This window comes from Ambystoma mexicanum, chromosome 3p (genome assembly GCF_040938575.1).
Source record: "Ambystoma mexicanum isolate Mex_15411 chromosome 3p, UKY_AmexF1_1, whole genome shotgun sequence".
Classification (NCBI taxonomy): domain Eukaryota; kingdom Metazoa; phylum Chordata; class Amphibia; order Caudata; family Ambystomatidae; genus Ambystoma; species Ambystoma mexicanum.
In genome coordinates, this window is record NC_090925.1 from 1,113,472,157 (window position 1) to 1,113,495,925 (window position 23,769).

Here is a 23,769-nt window from a genome sequence, read left to right on the forward strand (position 1 = left end):
TTTTAGATTCTTGCACTCACTGGCTTCTTGCAGAAGTTTCCTTTTCCCTGCGTTGCACTGCGGACCAGTTGCAGGCTCTCCCTCTGTTCCTAGACACTTCTGTGCCTCGACACTCCACAGAAGAATGAGCAAGCCTCCGGTCTTCAGAACCCCTGTTCTCTCGATTGACCCACCACAACTGTCTTCTCTTGCAGCCTTCTCGGGTCACAACCCACGCAGGACGTCTCTCAGCTTCCCAGCAACTTGCCTTGGTTTCCGTACAGTCCTTCGTGTTTTGCTCTTGTCTGCCCTGCCAGCTGCCCCATTTACAGTTCCTGTGTTCATGTTGGCACCCAACCATTCAGGTAGTCCAGAGTACTACTTCCATGACTGCCACGTTGTATTTATTGTATTCTTGTTGTGTAATGTAAAAACGCTTTTGTCACAAGTTTCTCCCCTTCTCACCTGTTTTTCCTTTCTTGTGACGCTCTTGGACGTAGCTTCCTTTTTTCTTACTGTCCGGGATTTGTATAAACCTGGACGTGGGTCTTCGGAGTCCAGCGTGAGGCTTTAGCCTTCCAATTGGAAGCGTTCAGTTCAATATCTGGGCGAGGAACCAGGAGGCAGACGAGTCGGCTTGACGGAGTCGAGGCTCCGACCCAGAGCACGAAGTGTTTCTAGGAGAAGACCACGAAAAGAAGGTAAAGGGAAAGGAGAAATCAGTACCAGGAAGGAAGGAATTAAGGTATCAAGGAGGGCATGAAGTGAACTTCAGACACACACGTCTAACTACACCAAGCAGTAGTGTTGAGATGCGCATCGCCGCAGAGGCATGGCCTTTTTCTAGGAAGTCGAACAAAGAATGGAAGAGTTTGTTAGCAGCGCTTCAGAAGTGCCGGCCATGTTGGTAGTACCGCAGTGTTTACACCGCGGTGCATCATGGACCATGAAGTCCTAAATGGGCGTGTTCGGCGGATCATGACAGCTTTGGCGTAAAGCGCTATATACAAGTTAATAAATACAATTGCACTACTTCTGCAACTCTCTCCACATCGGCCGCTTCCATTGCTACTTCCTTTCACATTAAAGTCCCTTCTGCTGCTATTTCTTTCTCATTCACTTATTGCCACTAGTACAACTACAACCTCCTCTGCTAAAACTACCACTACAACTTTTAGTTTCCAGCCCTTCTCTTTTATGCATTGTGTTACACAGAGAAGAAGGACTACATCACTGTGTACAGTCCTGTGCTTCCTTCTGTGGCCTCCTTGTCGCAGTACCAATCTTGGTAATTACTTCAGAAGATGCCACATTATATGCCATATAAGTGGATAATGAGCTGGAAGAGATCGGAATAAAGATTGCCCACGCTTACAGCTCAGGAAAGTCTTCATTCTATTAAAGACAAGGAGGCGAGCATTATGCTTTACTTTCTTTATTACTGCCATAATAGTTTTTCAACTTAAACTTTTAAAACATAACATTTGTGCTTTTTTTCTTTCCAACATGAAAATTCGCCAATTTTAGGTTTAAAAGTTCCAAGAAAATATCTTCCACCTTTAAATCCCCTTAAACTAATACTCCCATAAAACCTATGGAGTCTAGTAGTCTTGACCTCCTCTCCTGCTCCTAGCAGCTCTCAGGTCAGTCTATAAGAACCCCCCAGCATCAGGTCCTTTCCGCTTTCTTTTTTGCTGTCAGAATATAAGTACCTCACATTCTATTCTCTTAGATAAGTGTGGGGACTGAGTGTTTATACATTCTAGAAATCTTGATAAGAGTGCGTAGGCAGCATAAGTATGCGTTATCTTATAAGTTGTTAATTTACCACGTATTCCGGTGCGCATATCAGTGCGGAGTTGGGTCGCGTATGCCGTTTAAGCATTGAGCCCAGGGAAGTTTCCTTAACCGGTGAGTAGCATTTTGTCAGCGTGGAAGAGGAGGCGATGCTGGCGCGGCGAGCGAACGCGCCCACCTCCGGCACTTGGCCCCGCTCCTCATAGCTGACAGCCTAGAAGTTGCCCTGTCTTGTCATAGAATCTTCGAACCTTGTCTGACTTTTGTTAGGGGAGTAACATTGTCTTGGCGAAACATGGGGACGAAACCCCTGGGTTTGTGACACCAGATCAGGTGGAATGAAGAAGATCAAAAATGTTACACCCTACTGAAAAACACTTTGTCAAAGCCCCATTACCCAATACTATATATTAGCAGAAAACTGTTCCAGAGAAAAAAGCGACGGCATTATAGAACTAGTAGCCGGTGCGATAAAATGGCCCATTGTCCATCTGAAATACTATTTGTTCGGGCAGAAGTTTAGACTCATCACCGACCATTCACCTCTACTGTGGAATAGCCAAAGGAAGAAGACAAATCCGCAAGTTATGCAGTGGTTCTTGGATCTCCAACAGTACTGTTTTACTGTGAAACACCGGAAGGGTCGAGATCAAGGCAATGTCAACTTAGTTTCTCAGTACCCCTGTGCAACATCCAGATCCAACCTGCATTGGGTGAAAGGTCTGAAGAACCTGAGGGCGCCCTCACTTCTTTTCCAATATTTCCTCCTCCCAGGTGGCCAGGGAAGGGCCGTCGCTATTGGCTCCTGGGTGGATATGCAAGGAAGGACTGCCTGGGTGGAGGAGTGGGGATGAGGCACCCTTGGGTGAGACACAGTATCCCCCATTTCCCTGGCACACGAGCACACATTTCCCGAGCCTTTGTGGGCAACTGTCAATCCCTTCCCTATGTTTTCCCCAAAATATTCCCCAATAGATACCAGTTTGGTACTGGGACGAGGAAGAGACCATCTGACATACATCCATCCTACCTACCTACCTACCTACCTACCTACCTACCTACCTACCTACCTACCTACCCACACACACACACACACACACGTTCAGTACGAGGAGGAGACTAGCAAGAGCAATGCAGAACTCCCAAGTCAGCAATGAGTGGTCTAGTCCTTTTTGGTTTAAAAGCAGGAAGAGCTGTGAAAATGGAGTCAGCTGTGGAAGCCGGTCTATGGACTGCTGAACAAGAGAAGACCTCTCTTGGAAGGCAGCATAGCAGGTGGAGTGCTCGAGTACCCCGGAAAGATGCAGACTGTATGCAGCGGGAAGCAAGGCTGAAGGAAGTTGGGAGGCCAGTGGCATACCGCAGAAAGGAAACCGGTGCAACCAAGCAAAGCTTTAGAGTGAGGCCTAGGCTGCAAGAGATAGAGCGTTGGTGGGCGTGAAGCCACGGAGAGCTGCTGTCGAGAAGGAGCAAGGCGCTGCATAGGGAGAGAACTTGTGGCGGCTGGGAGCCACGCTGGAACGCTGTAAGCACCAACCAGTGAGCCAACCTAGGAAGGGGGACACCAGGCCGGCAGGCGAACACGTAAAGCTTGTGAAAACTTTAATGAATGCCGATTTAAATGAAATCAAGTACTTTTTTTTTTTTTTAATACTGATTCGAATGAATATGAAAGAAAGCATCTTGTGACCATCGATCTGAATGAAAGTAAGCCTTTTTTAATATCGAACTGAAAGAAAGCAAATACAGTTGAATACAGATCTGATTGAAATCATTTTTGTGGAATTTCCGGATGGAAGGGAACTGTGTAATTTGAGAGAACACGCACTGGCAAGAGCCATAAGAATATATTATAGTGCAACATGTGAATGGAGGCAAATCAGACAGTCATCATGAGGATGTGAAATGAGAATAAACTCAGTACCACTCTAGAGCGTGGCAATGTACATAGGAAGGAGCTGCAAGCAAGGTGTGTTGGTTGCGTGATCAGTAACGGGTGAATCATGTGGTCCGGCAACTAGGCTAGGCCAAGTAGACCCATCTATGGAAAAGCCACTTCAATCACCTACAAAGAAGCTTGTGATTAAATATAAAGAAAACCTTGTGTGATCTGAAATTAAGGAACTGAACTCTATGACATTGGTGAAAGGTAACCAAACCAGAAGAGCTGGGAAGTATCCCAAGGAATTGTGTTGTTTTGGCAAGATGAAGACTTGAAAGCTTGGGGAAGAGGACTCCTTTTTGTACTGTGAACTAGTTTGCACCTTGCGGAAAGGAACCCCCTTTCCAATGCAAGAGCTGGAAGAAGCTCTTTACTTTTATTTGAACACTTCTACTTTTGATGCGGACATCCCTACACATTGTATACAAATAGATGTGAGGGCAAGTATAGGTGTTGGACAGACAGACATTTGATTTGGACTTCCTGACAGACGATCCTTAGTTTCATTTAGGTAGGGAAATCCCACCTTAGCAAAGGGCAAGTTAGGCCTTTTTCCAACCCTCCTTTTGGTTTAAAAAAAAAATGTATAACCCAAACTTTTTTCAGTTGTCTTTGTCTACTTCCTGATGCCTTCACAGTACTTACATGTTTTTGGCACTACTATGACCAACATTGCGGTCACACGTCTTCTGAAGTCAGTAGGGAGCATGGATGCGCTGCTTTTCAAACTGTGATGGACAACCGCTTTACCTCTCTTACTTCAGATAGCCGGTTCTTGATTTAGACAGGGTACCTTCCCACCCATTGTTCCAGACAGATTCTATACTTAAACTCCAAATATAGGTCTTTGCCCAGTTTCAGACAACACAACATCAAAATACATTGATGCAGTCACTGGTGTTCATCAATCCAAGATTTTTCGATGAGCTCTTCCCTCTGCATCTGCTCTGTGAGCCCCCTAGAGTATACGGGCACTCCGGCTAGCTCTCCCCACCGATGAAATTGTTCCTTCTTGGGCCCTGGGGATCACCGGGAAGTGCGCCCGGTGGCACAGGTCCAGCCGCATAGCAGCGGGATCTGACGTCTAAGGCACCAGATTGTAGTGGGAAATAATTCTGGTGGATTAACACTTTATTAGCTAAGCAGTAATCAAACAAATAACCAACAGCAGCACAAGACTTTGGAGCAAGTGAATCCCCCTCCCTCTCTGGTCCCGTCTCTTTTACTCCCAGGAATACATGATTGCCAGTGGAAGGGGGGTGGTCTCACCCTGGCAAGGTCACACCTTGCAACTTTAATTGCTGACAGAGACAACCCCTTGTACCGTATTTAGATGCCAGCTGCATTCAGCTGCACTTGTTATTGTTATCAGTAAAAGCAGCTCAGCGCAAGGCATTTCGCCAAGATGAGTATACTCCCTAAAACGTCGCCCTCGCCTCAAGGCAGGCGAGAGGTCTAGAAATATGACATCCGCCCGCTAAAGCTGCCTTTCAGTAAAAGGCGAGAGCAGGGGACACACTTAGGTATGCCAAAACTGATGTGTGTCAGAAGCGTGAACAGTGAAAGCAATCATTCTCAAAAAGGTGTAAAGAGAGATGTTCTATGGTCGACATGCGTTCTACTGTCTACCTTTATTGCAGGCTAGAGACAGTGGTTTAGACATGGCATAATACATGACAAGCAGAATATATGGTCACTAAATGATAGGGTAACAGGGGAGTACTTGTATGATCAAGCCTTATTCAATTCCCCCCACAGGCTCCAATGTGATATGGCATAACAAGTATCTGAGTCCTCTAAGACATTTTGGATGCATGAGTACTAACCAGACTAACAAGGAAGTATTGTAATAGTGTGTTAGCCCAGAAACCCCTCTACCCATCCTCAACCTCTTTCCGGTTTCACCAATTCCCCCCTTTACCTGTCCACAGCCTATACGCAACCCACTTCCAACAATTGGTTGCCTTGTGGGTGACCTGGTTGTAAGATCAGGCGCCCCGTGACCACCAATAAGAGAGGGCTGGATCCCTGTGGCTTATGTGGTTATGCGGAGGGTGTGACCAACACAGCTTGTGACCACTTTACACTTACATACATACATGATCCAATGCAAGAGTAACTTTCTTCCAACTTTGATGTCATGTGTTTCATTTTATTTTCATGTGTTGAGATAATGCATTTTCAGTCAGGTCCCTTCCAGACTGCCTGATGAGATGGAACAGGGAGCAACAATGTTCCAGAATGGCAGCAAGCAGTGAGTTATCCATTAGGCACCTAATACATTTAAACATATTTTGATTTGCTTGACTCATGTATTTAATTGTTGAGGCAAGCATGTTTCGAATGCATGAGACTATGCCTAAAACACAGATTATAGTCTGGCCCCTGAAGAGCAGACAGATGTATGGCACAAACATGTAAAATAAACTACCTCTAAAAAGAAAGGTCCTGTTGTGGAAGTAAGCCGTAATTAACATTTAAAGCATAAATGGCAATACAAAAACAAGAGCATTAAAAAATGATTTAGACATAAAATGCAGATTCTTAAAGAAAATATTTTATTTTGTTGCTTACTCAATGAACTTAAAATATTTATCATAATTTTTACAGAGTCAGCCAAAAGTGCAACATATTGTTTATGTGAACTACAAGTATCAGAAACGTACCAACTTTATCTGAAACGTCTTTTTCAAATGCAGTTAATCAATTATTTTATATCTGTGCCGCTATGTCCATTCAAGGAAAATACAAACAACATTTATCATGAAAAATCATCAAGCCTGAACAGACGAAAGAAAAATATTTATGCATGTCCCCATCAAATCTCTCAGCACAAAGCTATTTTATGGGGAACGCAACTGTTAAACATTTGTATCCAAAATAACTACTGATCTGACTATTGTTATGTACTTAATGCTCCATTTTTATCAAACAGAAGTATTGTCTAACCAGAATTAGTTACTTACTCGATTTCCCTTTTACTACCCTATGTTACTTGGTTTTAAGAAAGCAGATTCAAGACAACCAAACCCAGGCTAGGTCAACATTTTAAAGTCCTAAACTACAAAGCAACGGGTGCTAAAAAGAACAATGGAGTTGATCTTATCTTAAACAGACTATTGTAACAATTGTCCCACAAGTTGCTTCCCCATGCACAATCGCAAGAAAACCCATGTTTTGAATTAAGAAAGTCAGTACTGCAGATACATGTTTTTAAATTGTATATTTAGATGACACTCCAGCTGATTCAGATCATGCCCGGAGCATGGCCACAAGGACGTGCAGCTACAATGGCATTATGGATTATTGAAAGGAGAGGTCTGTCGAGACTTTTTATTTTGTTAGGAAGTAATAAACATACCTTTCTACATTCCCAAAGGAAGTATGAATCATTTGCAAAGCGATGTTCATCTGCTATGGGAGACTGAGGCAGTAGTGTGGGAAAGCCACCAATCAAAAATACATATTTTCAATATTATTTCCCTTTAAACTGGAGACCCTGCCAAAATGCCTTTCCTAATCATGGAATGATAGTTGGTAGCCAGTAAGTTTCTATGATGCGACAAACTGGTCTGTACAGAGAGGAGACAAATACAGCAGTTAACATTCATGTTTACCAGGGTAATGGAACTACTTTGCACTTTTATTTCAACTCAATTTTCTAACAAACAAAGCAGCCTGTCTAAAATAAGATAATCCTATGGGCAGCTCCAACAAGGGTAGCCACACAACTGCTGCACATCAGACATCATACTTAAAGGGAAAAGAACGGTTTAGCCCTTTTAAGAATAATTTAGAGCACACTGCAAGCTAGTTTGAATAACCAGGGTCCTCTTTCTACATTTGTGCAAATTTTATATGACTATGTGGCGACGTCATGTATGTTTAAGCCATGTCTTGCCAGTATTGAAGTAGGTCGTGCTTTGAGATCTAAGTCATCAATAAAAAAATGAGCATCAAATACTGGACCTCTGGGACCTCCATTTCAAATAGTAAAACCAAAGATTATCCTGGCAGGTTTCCCATTTTCAAGCATTAGATACACAGTAACAATTGCCTCTACAAATGGTACTGGTTTATGTACTTTTGAGGTTAGAGTTCTTTTGCCATTCTGATCAAGTCATTGCATTCTTTGTTTTCATTAAAGAGATTCGAAGGCGGCTGCTTCAGGGAGCAGTTAGTGAAATTAAAATCATGGTGAAACTTCTGATTTGGTGGCAGCAGGTTGGGCCACGTGTACTTTAGAACGAGCCTGCCCTTTACACATTACAAACACATTGCATGAAACGTAAATCATGATCTCAAAGTGGAATTTGCATACGCACATTAGACTTGGGTAAATAGAAGAATTGCCTTTAAAAGACGGTGGTTTCCAGCTTCATGATCATATGTTTTTAATGCAAATAATCTCCTCTGCTAGCCCTTGAATAAAACAAAAAAACCTCGGACATTGAGGAATAAGTCGAATTTCAGAGTAAACAAAATGAACAGAGCTCCCTTTGAAATGCACATAATCCAAGACTTTTGGCTGAGGCTGATAATCTTGACAGGGTTACTTGGAGCAACAACCACTAGGTTTCCTAGGGCTTTTCATGGCATTTGGAAGATTTAACTGCAGTGTACAGCTAATAAATGTCCAAATAATAACAAACTATAATGTCCTGGGGTAGACAAAACGTATAATTGAGAACTACGGGAGGGGCAGGGCGAGTCTCATGGAGTTTATTTTCTCCACAAAAGAGAATCATATACTTTTTCAGCATTGTTTTAAAATCATATGGTAACATTCCTTTTTTTAAAGTAACATTTTGTAACATTCCTTTTCAAGATAAATATTAAACAAAATTAGGTTATTTCAAATATGCAAGTTCAAATCGACAGAACTTTCTTTTTTTTAAAAAATATATTAAATTCAGATATGCTTACAAATAAAATACTAAGTATTCCGTGTATGTTATTAGACTAGATGTATACACAATACATAGGTGTGGTAAAAATGCAGGCCTCAATGCGGATGTTCGTTTGCGTACACCAGGTAGAGTTACTCAATAGATGTGGACATTTTTACACACTGGACGACAAAGGCTTTAGTAGCCTTGCATGTATTACTACCTTCAAACCTAAGCAGTCATACATTTTACAATTGTGTGTTAAACAGCCAAGCCATCTCTTGTTAGAAGCGAGGTTAAAAGGGCACATGTATTCCAATAGGGCAATCTTGTTTTATGAAATTCAGAAAACATAATAATCTAAAGAAACTACTTTCAGTGATGGCAACCAGATATGCTCTTCAAACCCAAACATGTTGCTCAGTGCACAATTATGCATCAGTTAATCTTTTATATGCAGAGTAACTGTCAACGAAGGAACTAAATGCAGTCAACTGTGAGAACTTAAACATTTGTTAATAAACCTGTATGCCAATAGATCATAAACCTATAATGAACATTCCGGTTTGTAACAAATGTATTAGACAATAAGATGCTTGTCTGCAAAAGACCTTTCCAACCTAAAGAAAAAGAAGAAACCAATGTATATTAGGAGGGCCAGAAACAGGAGGGAGAACCCTTAAAAGAAATAATACTATCCACTGGTAGCTTAGAGTATTCAATACATATCTTGTTTTTTTAATGCTCCCACCCGATCTGTTTAAAAACGGAAGAGTGAAGATGCAGTTCTTTCTGAAAAGGGAACTTCAATATTTGTCTCAGCAAGCTTGTGTCTTCATCTGTAGGTTGTGAGACGAAAGAAACTTAACAGAAGATGTGGCACTTGTTGACAGAACAATAGGAACAGAGATGAGGACTAGATGTTCTCTTTAAAGCACTAATCTAGTGGCAAAAGCAAAACATTTGTGAGCTTGAAGGCTTCATACATTCACACCCTGTTCCACTATCACACATCTTAAAGAAGTGCTTTTTGATTACTGCAGACGCTTTTAAGAATGCATATCTAACTCAAGAAAAGGGTTAGCAAACAAGGTAATGGGGGAGTTGTCGAGCAACTCGAGGAACAGCACCCATGATATTTGAGGTGAAATATAAAGATTACCAGTATTTTTTGTTCATCTTAATATTTTTTACATATGTTGTACAGGTCTCAAATGTGCCCGTCTTGTGAGTTTGCCAATGATTTTGAGGTGCATGCTTAGGCTTTATGTTCTGATTGGATTAGACACCATTACATTTCCTATTGAACCATGTACTTTTCTCTTGATCATGCAATAATTTGAAACAATAAAACATGGCACAGTAACATACTTTTTGGATGATGCCAGTAATTGTTCAAAGTAAAGCTAATGAACCCGGTCATTGTTCTTTTTACAGAAGATGAATGTGGGTTCCAACATTATACCAAAAACCAGTTGAACATTACAAACGTGGTTGAGTGGGAGTGTAATGTTTGCAAGCAGAGCTCGTTTGATTGGATGGGACACTGGAAATCTTCCACTCCCCACTAATTGGATGCAACATGGGCAAACCACAATGCTAGGTTGCCCAAACCTTGCGTGTGCCTAGTGAGCTTGTTAGTGCGATTCTCATTCAACCCTGAGTTAGTCCATATATGGTGCCAACTAATTGGTGTTTATTTGTGTGTGGGTGAAATTGACATCTGACTCCTGGATCCAGGAGTGCTACCTGCAACAGTACATCCCTCCTAGACCTGGTTGCAGACCAGGCACCCAAGAAAAAAAAGATGTAACCCTCTGTTACAACATTCATTTGTCAACTTAAGATCTCAGGCAGATTATATGCACATCATAAACACGTGCTATACAAAATAATGTAAAACAATGTGGCTTTGCTAGCCAGGTTCAACATGTTTCTCTAAAACTGAGAAATAAAGAGTGATCAATATGCAAGAAAGAAAGGTATGCTTCCTACCACAGATGTGCCTGATATAATAAATATTATACTTAAAACAGCCATTCATTAACCTCTTTAAATAACGAATAAAACATAATGGGATTTACAAAAACATGTCATTCCTTTTTTGCCACATTCTATTTTGTGCCTACCATCGTCAACCTATATATTTATATATACACATGACAAATTAAATAGTCCTTTCATTCAGATATGAAGAAATGCCTGGCGTGCTGCTTCAGTGGCATGAAGAACTGGCTAAGCATCCTGCATGATTAAAGCATGATTGCGGGAAAATAATACTCTTGACAGAAGACCAGTCATTCATGTGCTCATTAGTGTTCCAGCTTTACTAGCATCACTAAATGTCATCAACGGCATCCCACGGGTCTCCATCCGCCTCCAATGCATGAAACAACCTGGAAGATCAAGAAATTTAGCATTGTATGCTTGCAATTAAGCTACTAATTGAAATATTTGGATTTTTTTCTTTTTCACCCAAATTGCATTGCATTCTTGAACTTGAAATCCTGCATTGTTAATTGGAAAAGTAAATCTGGAATCCAAGTTGAAAAACCAATTTTTAACGTTTCCGGTGCAAACAGTTAGATAAAAGACCTACAACTTTCTTTGTGCAACCTACGAAAAGCCACAACTTTTCAAAAAGAAGAACATGGCTTCTTACTATTCAAAACAGAAATACATTTACTGCTATATTCCATGTTTGTGCTATTTGTGAAGGCTAATTCGAAGGGGAATTCCTGTTGCAAAAAGGGATAACATTTTTCAGCCAACCAAGCATTTAAGAGAAGACCAACCTCCTAAATCATCAGGTAACATCACGTGCACAAATGTAGCATTTGAATAATATAAAATAGACTGTTCTCCTGATAACAAAATTGTAAAGTGCAATGCATCATCTCATTTAAAACCAACCAAGTGAATGGAGGCCTAATTGTTACACTGGCAGGTTTTTCTAATTAAGCAAGGACAAGTCAATGAAAACAGGAAAAAGTGAACAAAAACATTTATGTCTGTGGACAGTCAACTGATATGATTATATAATATAAGCTAGAGAGGCAGATCGTAAAAGCTGCTCTAGCATTATATGTAGCAAGAATGCAATGAAGAAAATGAGGACTGGATGATATACATTTGAAATGGGACACCTTGACAGCTCTGCTGCCAAGTAAAATCAGACACTAATCTCACAGAGTTTCACTGTGTAGTTAATGATAACAGCTAGCTTTTAACGCACTACCTTTTCTCTAGTACAGTGTGAGTAATTGCACAAGTACTGGTTTTGAATTTGCATTTTGGTACTTGTAGTTTTGCTTTTACTAGAACCCAAGGAACCACGAAATTCCTTATCAGATTACAAGAATCCAGAAGGTATTATTGAGGGTTAAGCATTGCATCAAAATATTTGCTAAAAACAGGAGAAACCTTTGTTGGCAACAAACCAGGCTAAATAACCTGTCCTGTTCTATGTGATAGCGTTCATTGGGGTCAAGAACAGAGTCCCGATTCTTTGGTGGCTTCTGCAGAACTCCCTTCTCTAAAAACCCTATTATTAAATAGTTATATAATAGTAGACCAATGCATATTTCTCCTTCGTAAAGGTTATGTAAAGAGTAAATGTTCATATATATACTGCGTGGACTATGTGAGAAACCTGAGGGTATTCTCCTAGTTAGAGCCCAGGAATTCCTCATCTAGGTGGCCAGGACACGGCCATCACTGTTGGATCCAGTTCCTGGGCGTGGACCACTGGGGGGAGGATCACCTGGGTGTGGGAAACCAGGGTTATGCTAGGGGGACTATCCAAGGTGAGGCGCAGTATTATACCGAGGAAGAAGGCGAGGGGGACAAAGTCCCTGACGCTTTCCTTGGTTATTCCACTTCTATCACCCTTACAACCAAAGAAGCTCCCTTAATCAAATACAATCGCCCCTACACCTCTGGTAAACAAACTAGGAGCCGAAACCCTGATACACCCGGAACCTACCTCTCTCAGAATCCCTGCCTTCCTATATCCTACCCGAATACTCCCAGTTAGTCTTCTTCCCCTTATTTCCCACACTCCCAACCTGCCCAGATAAAACACTACAGTTCCCACAATCCTCCTTTTTATTTTATAATAAAAACCCTGGTCATTCCCGTCCATTTCAAAATCCCTCTAAACCGAGGGCTGTAAGTCCATAGAACACTTGTTTCCCCATCCTACCCTGTAGGAAACTCCGACACTTCAAACCTTCCCCTTTCCGACATGAACATTGTTTTACCGCCCGGAAGATAACAGACTTATAATAAAACTGTTTACCTGACATGTCCCGACACAACGGTCAGGCAAAGTCAGGTAATTGACTTAAATCACACAACTGACGGTCGTCCCTTTTCCCCACAGGGATAAAAGGTGGAGCGAGAGAGCACAGTACGAGCACAGCAGACAGCACGACGAGACGGCTAACGAGGTGCGGCAGTTCAAGAGAAGGAGAAAGGCGCCAAGAATCGAGAGGATACTGATGAGAGAAGTGAGTTTGCCCTTTTCGTCTCAGACCTGCAGAACCTTCGAGGAGAAAGACATAAGACTGCGAACAAAGTGTCTTGCAGCAGATGTCAATGGTACATGGGGTAAGCCTATGCAGATAAGCAGGATCGAGGGAAGCTCCCGTGCCCATTGTACCGGACTTGACTCGAGAGAAGAGAAATGGCAAGTGGTTCATCAAAGCCGGTGAGATGAGGGGAGAACCAATAAGAACCAGGCTGCATTGAGAGAATTGCAAAGTGGCAAGTTTGAACTATGTTCAGTGAACTGAAAGAACGGTAAACAGTGTTCAGGGGAGACCAGCTGCAGAGGGGAAACCAGCATCATGCGGGTGCTAACTCACGAGACTCTGGTCGATTGCCATCTGAGAGAAACTACAGATACTAGAAGGCCAGCGGATAGGTCAAAGTTTTCATACTGAGGGTCAAGCAAAATCTATGTACAATCAAAAGCCTTCTATCTACAAACTGTGTGAAAGAAAGGAAGGAAGGTGAATCCCGCAAGCAACTGTGAATATGAAGTTAGCAAGAGTGAACCCAACCGAGGGATGCTGACGAGAGGGGCAAAGTCTAAAGTCCAGAGAAACAGGATGTTGACAAACGTGAACCCGGCTGAGGGATGTCCACTATGAACTGTTTGAAAAGACATTGAGAAAACAAGGGACGTGAATCCTGCTAAAGAGAAGAGAAGGGTCTGAGCCCGACCGAGAGAGATCCGGCTGAGATATGAGAAGGGTCCAAGCCTGACCGAGTGAGATCCAGGGGTGAATCTCTCACCCAAGTATTGGCAGCTAAGAGGGGTTTGAGCCCGAATGAGGCAGATCCAGGGGTGAATCGATCATCCAAACTTAATTTGAGAAAAGAACTGAAATATATAATTGTGAAATACGATACGTGGAGGGTCAGTGCCCAAAAGAGGGGGACCCAGAGGTGAAGCCATCACCCCACGTGGCCTGTGGCTAAGAGTTGAGAAGGGTCAGCGTCCAGGAGAGGGGGACCTAGGGGTGAGCCCATCACCCAGCGAACATTGGAAACTGAACTTCATTTGGATGTTAAAGGAACCTTTGCTTTTGTTATTTGAACAGGTCAGGCCCTCGAAGGCAAGAGACTTTCAAAGGAAAGAATACTTGGCCAATGATGGTCCTGAGAGCTGCAATTGGAACGGTCATCTCGTGCGGGAGAAGCCAGAGACTGCACTGTGCTCCAAACTCCCATCTTACCCCGTGCTCAAAACATAAGGAAGGGATATCCAGACTATCACCTACTGACCTATTTGAGAACACTTCTTTCTTTTCCTGAAAACTATCCCACACCCATTTTTGTATTAGTTTTAAATGTTGACAATAGGTTCCTTAGTATAGGCCCTTTTTATTTGACAACGCCAAAAAGACTGCCTTAGTTTCATTTGATGGGTGACGCTTGCACCCATCCTAGATTTAGGTTTAGATTAGGCATTTTTCCAACCTGCGTACAGCATTAATTGTTCAATAAACACCCTTGAACTGTGATCACTTGTGTCTGTCTTGCTTGTTGCCACCATGAGGTCCTCACAACTAACCCTTGCTGCATGTTGTCATACGTTACGTTGTACCTTTTTACCTCCATACGACCCTTTCAAGAGCATAACCTTCACTGCTATCATATTGTTATACATGGGATAATCAGAACGTACAGGAACATTCTGCAACCTGTGTGGGGATGTATCTTCCTGATCTCTAAAACTTAGGGTGTAGGAACATTCTAACAGTGTGGACTTTTCCTCAAGATCTAAAACTGAAAATGGGGCGTATACGAGAGTTGGGAAGTTTGTGGTCGTATACTAAATTGTTTTCCCAAAAGGGATGGTTTGGGGTTGTTGCATCAGGGGAAGCCAGTCGAAAAGCAAGAATTTAGGGGTGTGTAGGCCAATGAACATTATTTCTGTTTTACTTGTGCTTAAAGGTTGTCATCATTGGTACATTTCTGGATGTTTTGTCAATCTTTTGATTACCACAGTTAGGGTTTAGGTTAGGCAGTATTTGAAAGTTATTTGCATACATTTGGCAGATGGGGGGTGCCAGTTTGGATTCAATTTGCTAGGGGTCATCACATACACATGATATACTTCTGGGAGATGCAAGCATAATGCATTTATTTTTCATGGTCACTTTCTTCGTTTGCACTTTATTTGTGCAGTTTTCATCATTGTCGTTTTCCCGCATTTTTCTTTTTTTTAAAACATGTTTTATTGATTTTACAATATGACAAATATTAATCAACTATTTCATAACTCCCACCCCCCCCCCAATAAGCTCCATGTTCCCTCACTCCTCCATCCCTCAGTGGTGTGACTCGTTCCATTGTCCGGGTTGTGGAAAATTCTTACAAGAAGTCCAGTATTCTGATGGTGTGCAGGCACCATTGCAGCATGTAGCCACTTTGTAGGTAGGCCAGGATTTGACAACAGTCTTTCTGAAAGGCTTCCGATGCTCCCTGGATTTTGTACGCCATCCAATCCAGTGACACAAATCGCCATACTTTCTGCAGCCAGTCATATGTCGTTGGTGGGCCTTTTTGCTTCCAATGTTGGGCTATCGTCAGCCACACCGCTATTATGATCATCACTCCCCTTTTTGTGCTTTTGTGTAAGGTCCCTGGGTGGGGTCCCATACTCCTGCCATCCATACCCTTTCCTAGAGTTGTTCTATTCCTTGCATCATTTTGGCCATTTGAGCTTTCACATTGCCCCAGAACTGCTGCAGGTTCAGGCAGCTCCACCAGATGAGTTTCCAGTCGCCCTTGACAGAGCAACCCTGCCAACATTTGTCACTGGTGACTGGGTACATTGCGTGCAGTCTCTGGGGTGTAGTGTCCTTGTTGTAGGACTTCTGCCACATTTCTCGCACTTGGATCGATCTGGTCAGTTTTGGGATAATTCTCCATACATATTCCCACTGTTTCCTAGTGACAGGCACCTCTAATATGTCGTCCCAGCGTTGCATATAGTTCCAGCGGATTTCTTCCCCTTGATCGTTCAGGAATTTTAAAAGGTTCAAAATCATTTTTTTCGAGCCGTTGTCTGATGTTAAATAGTTCTTGAACCGTATTAGCTTTCTCGTGGCGTTGGAGGGGGGATCCAATGTTTTAAATTGAGTGTATTTGAATTCTTCTCTGTCCGTTATTCCCAGGTTCTTCTTGCAATTACATAATTGTTTGTCCCCGATACATGTCTCTAATCTTACAGCAGCTCGCCTGGACCCATTGTGCGTACGCGTTCTGTTCCAATCCCGGCTGAAAGTCTGGGTTGCCGAACATCGGGTAGAACAGAGACTGGAATGTCGTTAGGGTCCCCCTTTTGACTGCCTTGTCTCAGGTTTCTACCCCTACTTCCAAAATCTCGCTTTTCTTGGTGTTTGGATGCCTATATAGTTTGATGAGCCATAGTAGGTGTGAGGGGAGGGGGGGGGGGGTGCCCGCTACCGCCCTGTCTTGTTTGGCCCAGATGTGTTGTGGATGAAGGGCCACCGATTCCCGTATTACCCTTAGCTGTGCTGCCTCATAGTGCCTACGAAAATGGGGAAGTGCCATTCCCCCTTGTGTCTTCTGCGATGTTAGTGTCGGCATTGCGATCCTAGGGTGTTTTTGCTTCCAAATGTAGGCGCTTACCATTTTGTTTAGAGATCTAAAGAACGTTTTTCGGGATTCTCACTGGCATTGCTTGGAAATAGTATAGTCATTTTCGGAGTACTGTCATTTTTATGGCGACTAGTCTGCCCCACCAGGAGATGTTAAGGGGGTTCAATCTTGCTAGTTCTCATTTTAGGTTATCCAGGAGTTTTGGACAGTTTGCTATGCATATGCCCTATTAAATTAATTTGATTCCCAAGTATGTAATACCCTCTGATGAGTTGTTCAATTGTGTGGTTTGGGCTAGTTTGTCTATTGTCTCTGGGTTTTCTGTTAGATTTAGTATCTCTGCTTTTTGTTTGTTGATTTTTAACCCGGAGATCGAGCCGAATAAATCTAATTCACCTATCAGGAGTGGTAGGGAGTGTTCTGGCATGGTCAGTGCTATCAGAATGTCATCCGCGAAAGCCATTATTTTATGTTCGCCCCCTCATCCCCATTACTATCCCCTTTACCTGCTGGGCTTCCCAAATGCGAAGCAGTAGCGGCTCCAAATAAATGGCATATAGTAAAGGTGAGAGCAGGCACCCTTGTTTGGTGCCTCTACTCAGGGCTACTGGTCTGGAGAGAGTTCCCTTCAGAGCGATCCGCAACATTGGGGAGTTGTAGTTGGCCTTAATCATTTGCAGATAGTTTGCCTCGAATCCCATATGTTCCATTGTGTTAAAAAGTTGGGTCCACTCCACCCTGTCAAAAGCTTTCTCTGCGTCCAGAGACACTTGGATCGGTGTGGTATGGGTCAGTTCTGCCTTCACGATTAAATGACATATCCTTCGGGTGTTATCTGACATTTGTCTCATGGGGATGAATCCGGATTGGTCTGGCCCTATGCGTGTCGGAAGGGGGCGGGCTAATCACTCCGCCAGAACTTTCGTGTATAATTTTGCATCCAGGTTTATTAGGGCTATTGGTCTGTATGATCCCCGTTTAGGAAATACCAACAGTTCGGCTTTGTTCATTGATTTGGTTATGGTTACCTTTGACTTTAAACTGTTAAACAGGGTGGCTAATTTTGGTGCCAGGGCGCCCTGATATTTCCTATAAAAGATGTCCGAGTACCCGTCTGGGCCTGGTGCCTCGTTTCTCGGGAGTCTTTTAAAACGCACTTATAACTTCCTCAACCTGAATGTCCCTTTCCAGTTCCATCATGTCTGTCTCTGAAATTTTGGGGAGATTAAGCTTCAAGATATTCCCCCCGTCTATCCTCCAGAGGTTCATCTGACTTGTATAGGGCCTGGTAGTAATCTTTTAATATTTCCCTGAGCTCCTCGTTCAATGTTTCAGTTTTACCCTGTTTGTCTCGCAGCTTCACGATCGACTTCCTCCACCCTTACTCCCGTAATTGCCTTGCCAGTAGTTTGTCTGCTTTATTTGCTCTAAGATAATAGTTATGTTTTAGGTGTAAAGAGTGCTATTTCTGCTTTTTTACTCTGTAGCATTCCGAGTGGGCCTTGTACGTGCTTGAGGGCTAATTGCACTTTCCTGGTTGGGTTGTTTGCTACTTCTTTCTGTAGCTCTTTCAGCTTCCCCTCTAGCTCTTCCTCCCACTTCTGTCTCCGTCGGTCTCTACATGCTTTTATGGCTATTAGGTCACTACGCAGTACTGCTCTGAAGGCGTCCCATATAATATCTTGTGCAATGTCACCCGTATCGTTATTGGAAACGTATTATTCTACCTTGTGTTTTATAGCCTCCTCTATTAGTCGATCCTGCAATAAATCTGCCAGGGAATTTCCGTTCCATATTCCTTCCCGTGTCGTGTGTATGTTAAATGTCGCAGTTATTGGGGCATGGTCGAAGAGGGAGATTGAGCCAAGTTTGAGGCTACCCACTTTTCCTACCAAACCTGTGGAAGCCCAGATACATTCTATTCTAGACTGGGTGTTGTGTATGTGTGAGAAGCAGGTGAATCCCTGCGTTTCCCCTCTTACTGCTCTCCATAAGCCGTGGAGTGCTAATGTTTCAAATGCTGTCCTCAGAGGTTTTAGGAGGCATTTGTCCCTTGTTGTGATTTTGAGCTACTATCCAGGGTGGGGTTCCATGCCATGTTCAGATCGCCTCCTAGTATAATCTCCCCTGTAGCAAATCCCTCTAACGCCTTCAGAATCCCTTTGAAGAAACCATGCTGTCCTGTGTTGGGGGCTCATAAGGATGCTAGCGCAGGTTTTCTGACTGCTAGTTCTACATCCAGAAAGATGTTATCGTCCCTCTGTATCGGATAGGGAGTTTTGGATGCATACATTTAATCTGTCGTGCAATGCGATCAGGACGCCTGCCCTCTTTCCCCCCGCATTGGATTTATATACTTGTGTTGGCCCTTTATGCGCCCCCGACCCCCATCTGCTTATTTTCTTGGTACATTAAGATATCGGCTTTCGTTCTCCAGGCCTGCCGCTATAGCTTTTTCCTCTTGGTCTGGGTTTTCATCCCCCACATCTTGTATGTTATGATTTTTACTGGTTTTGGGTATACCCTATCCATATTCTGGGTCTCCACTACCAGTTAATGTCCCCTACATCCCCCCTACCTTCCTCATTTGTGCCTCTCCCCCCTGTTCCCCTCCCTCCCCCCCAATCGTCCCAGGTTCCTAGGAGTGCTCCGACAATGTGTCCTTCATGCCTGGCCCATCGTTACCCTCAGTATTAACTTGTGGGGGGTCCGAAACCCCACTTGAGATTCCAAAGTCACACTTCGGGTTTCTCCCTCTGGGACTCCCAATGTCTGATCCCTGGCGGCTCTCCTCCAACTCGGAGTGAGTTCCCTCTAGTTTCCTGCTTGTGCTGGTTGTTGGGCTTGTTCGGGTTTCATTTCTTTCTCCCTCCTCGACCCCTTCTTCCCACTGTCGTCCAGCTTTCTGCTTTTCCCGGGCCTTTTGGTCGGTACATGTCTTTTCATCGAAAAATGCACATAGAGGTGATGTTACAACAAATCTTTTTTAGTGAAAGAGGTTACAAACAACAGCCATACATAAAGTGGAAAGTGTTTATACATTGAAACCCTTTCATCAAATAGAGTTTCGCTATATAAACACTTTATTTATTGAATGGAAAATCGCTGAAACATGGATAATGTTACAACGTTACAGGGAGCTGTCCAGTACTGAAATAGATTGCAAAAAGTAAATCTAATCCAGCACTGGACAGCTCCCTCTAACTTGTTTTTGATGGAAAATTCTATGAACATTTTTCGATGAAACATTTGCAGATTAACATTGTATACCCTTTTGGTTGTCCTCTTGCTTGTTCTCTGTCGTTCTTGCCTTCCTGGTGGAGATGTAGGATCTGCTCCCCCTCCTCGCATGTTGTGATCCTGTGTTGCCGTCCTTCCCATGTGAACAGGAGGCCGCATGGAAATGTAGATTTGTTTCTTACTTGATTGGCCATTGGGTGGTGTATCACTGGTCCCATCCTCCTCCTCTTCTGGAGTGATCCTCCTCCTCCTCTGGAGTGTGGTTTGTGCCAGGTCCTGGTATAGCTATACTTCTTTCCTGTTCACTTTCAATTGACCCATTATTCTTGCCTTGCGTAATATTTGTTCTTTTTGACCATACGACATCACTGCCACCAACACATCCCTTGGTCGCGACAATGGCTCGTTCAGCCTTTGTGGGCCTACCCTGTGCAGTCTTGTGGACCTGGATTGGGGGTCCGGAGTCATCGGACAACACTTCTGTAAATAGCTGGGGGACCGTACTGGTCAGATATTTATCTTTGACAGTTTCCGGGAGATTTTTGATTCTTATGTTAGATCTTCTTGATCTGTTTTCCAAGTCTTTACATTGGATTTCCAGATTGATGTATAGTCAAGATAGGTGTTCTAGCACCTCGTCTAATGTTTGGGTGTCGCCTTCCATTTGTTGGACCACTTTTTTTACTCCTTGCAGTGATTGCTTCATGTCCTCTTTCAGGTTTTGAAATTGTTCCTGGAAGGAGAGCAGGAATTGGCTCTGGAATTCTTTGAAGCAGTTATGAGGTTCCATGTCATTTCATCGTGGGATGTTTTTTCGCAGGGTTTTTTACAGTGTATTTGTTTATGAAAAAACTCGATTTTTGTATTTAATGTTTGTATATATTCCCAAACACCAACACCCACACCCAATTTGTATATTTTTGTAACACCCCCCCAAAAAAAATTAGATGAGTTTTTTCGGCAAAAAAATCGCGGCAAAAAAACATCCCGCGATGAAAGGATGTCGTACCAGTTTTGCATATCTTCTTTGGTCATTACTTTTTCTCCTGTCCTCTGACATTCCTGGGGGGCGGGGTGCAAGTCTCGGTTGGTTTCCCCCTGTCTCGCCGTCGTTGTGTAATGCTCTTAGGTTGCCTCCCTGGAGGGGATTGAGGTGTTGGGGCTGTGGTTTTCATTCTGGATTTTGACAAAGGCTGGTGCTGTAGCATTGCGTTTATGGCTCTTTCTGTGGCGCTCTAGTGACCGTTAGGCAGACCCTTTGGTGGCGGGCCGTGATGGCGTCTCCCCTCCTGTTGCGGCCGGGGTGCCTGGCGGTGATGCTGGCGGTCTGTCTTTTTTCCCTGCTGCTTTCCGGTCTCATCCCAGCAGCCCTGCTGCTGCTGCTATATTCACTGGCTCGCCACCTGGCGGGTCGATTTGGAGCGGTCTTTCCTACCGGCACATATTTGGCTCTACTCTGGACACCCGCCCTGCTTCTGATTCCCTCTGGGGGGGCTGATGTTATAGTGCCAGAAGGGTGGGGAGTGTCTGGTGTGGCTGGTGGGGGTCTGTGTTATGCCGATTTCCTCGCCTGGGGCTCCTTGTTGTCCACCATGTGTGGCAGGCCTTTTTCCCCTGCTTCCTCTATGAAGACTGGCCTCGCTGCGCGTTTTTGCTGGATTTGTTGTTTTTATGTTCCAGTGTGCGTGTAACTCCCGGTTCGTATTCTGGTCCTCGACTGGGGGCGTTTCCCTTGCTGAGTGCTACCGCTTCCTGCGTGTCCCCCACGTAGGGTCGGTACGCGCAGTTACTGCTTTTGAGGCCGGGTGTGGTGCCTCCTTCTGGTTATGTCTCTCCTTTGGAGTCTTTCCTATGGGTTGCGCCATTGTTGGGGGTGGGTCTCACCCAGTGTCTCCCGTTAGAGGGCCGCTCTGGTGTTTGGTGAGTGGTCAGATCTTCCCCCTGCCAGTCCCTCACAGGGTTCCTGATCTTCTGCTCCAGGGTGGAATTATTGTTGAAGACCTTATCTTACGGGTGGGCATCCCAGCGCCAAAGAAGTGGTTTCTCCTTTTGTCCTTGCGTAGCCGGAGGTGGGAACCGCTCAGCACTCTTTGTCCCCTTCTCTGTGCCTGCCTGCTTTCTGCCATTGCTTTGGGTTGCTGTCTGCCTTGGAGTCTCCACAGTGCAGGGGTAGAATGTGTGCTGCGTGTCTGGTCTCTGGCGCTCGCCGCAAGATTTTGGCTGGCTGGAGGTATCCCCTCGATGAGCGGATAAACCTCTCTCGTGTCGCTTACCGTGTCCTGGAGGGGGGAGAAGCCCCATCACTTTGCTGTCTCTGCTTTTTAACGTGGCCTGGCGGGGAGAGACACTTACGTCCTCCTCTGCCGGCCACCATTTTGGAATCCCACTTTTCTTTTTTAATATAGGTTATGTGTGGGTGGGGTAGGTGGATGTTGGGGAAACTGGGGGACCAAACCCCCTAGCCCTTTAATAAAAATAAAGTTCAGTGAAACCAACAAAACGAGGACAACTGCACAAAGAAACTGCAAACGATGAAAGTGAAAATGAAAAATACATGTAAAAACACATGACAGAACCATGTTGGACTCAACAGGGTTGGCTCATTATGTTTGTAGTTCTCGATTTTCACTTGCACAATACAGTCTTAGTTGTACAGCCATTTAAGGATAGTGCCATCTATTCCTTTTTGCCAGAGGTCTGCAACCTTTGGCTCTGCAGATGTTTTGGGCTAGAAATCCCATCAGCCCTAGAAAGCATAATCAATGGTGAAGGGTCATAGAGATCGTAGTCCTAAACATCTGCAGAGCACTAGGTTGCAGTCCCCTGCTCTCTGCTCATCTGATGCTACAGCCTACGGATTAGCAGTTGCTGGTTGACTATCCTAGGCAGCAGACAGTTAGGTCCAAACACGTGAGGACAGTTGGGTGCATTTCTATGAATTTATTAAGAGTATTTTCTCTCTCAAATAAATAATGTGTCTGAAGGTTACACTAGAAAAAAATATATCAGGCTCGCTTAATGTCATCTTCCAAAGCAAGAACTTCACATCATGCTAAATATAATGCTCAAATCCAGGGTTGACTGATGGCCATTGCTTAAACAACAATTAATATTCAAACACTACAAGAAGTAGACAACCACCCTTTCTGTGAATGGTGGGCCTACCGTGCATGTTAGACTTGGTCACTGTACTCTAGCAATCACCATTTTCCCCAAATGGCCATGGACTAGTTGCTAGTAGGGAATCGCAAGCATTGCAATCCTGATGGTCTCCTAGATTAAACTGATGGGTTTCCAGAGTTGGAAAGCACCTCCTCCTAGAGATCTAACGAGTTATGCCGCCTTTGATTGACTGGCATCAAACTCTTGCCAATGAGTGGTGTACACATCAGATATGGTATAAAGAATTCTCCAAATTCCACGTAAAGAGGTTTCACTCATGCCCGACACGAGCTGCAATTTGTAAAATGTACCAAACTCTTACCTGGAAAGAGCTATATTTAGGGCACTGCAGCCAGTCATTCTCCCTCCCACGTAAAAGAAAACAAATGATGAACCCAATTCTATAGATAGGGAGCATTTCTTTCCATATTGGGGCTTTTAGAGAGCCCCCATAAGTAAAGTCAGAAGAAACAGAGGGTTCCAAGTCATAGGAATCTCTCAGTGAACTCATTAGGCCTAACTGCTGACTTGTCTTTCAGCGAGTCCCTTGGTATGCTGAAGTATCATTCAATACATTAAAAGAGGAACGATATGCATTTTCCAATTCAACTCGAGCTTGTC

General features: G+C 43.7%; 1 protein-coding gene across 6 annotated transcripts in view; it reads right to left on the reverse strand.

Moving 5' to 3' along the window:
• Nucleotides 1–6,253: 6,253 nt before the first annotated feature.
• RNF14 (ring finger protein 14) overlaps nt 6,254–23,769 on the reverse strand; it is a 561,830-nt gene continuing 544,314 nt past the window's right edge. For all 6 annotated transcript variants that reach the window (XM_069652473.1, XM_069652478.1, XM_069652472.1 and 3 more), the window contains one exon: nt 6,254–11,003. In XM_069652473.1, coding sequence (XP_069508574.1) covers nt 10,946–11,003 — 58 coding nt within the window. In that variant the 3' untranslated portion in view covers nt 6,254–10,945. The remainder of the gene's footprint in view (nt 11,004–23,769) is intronic.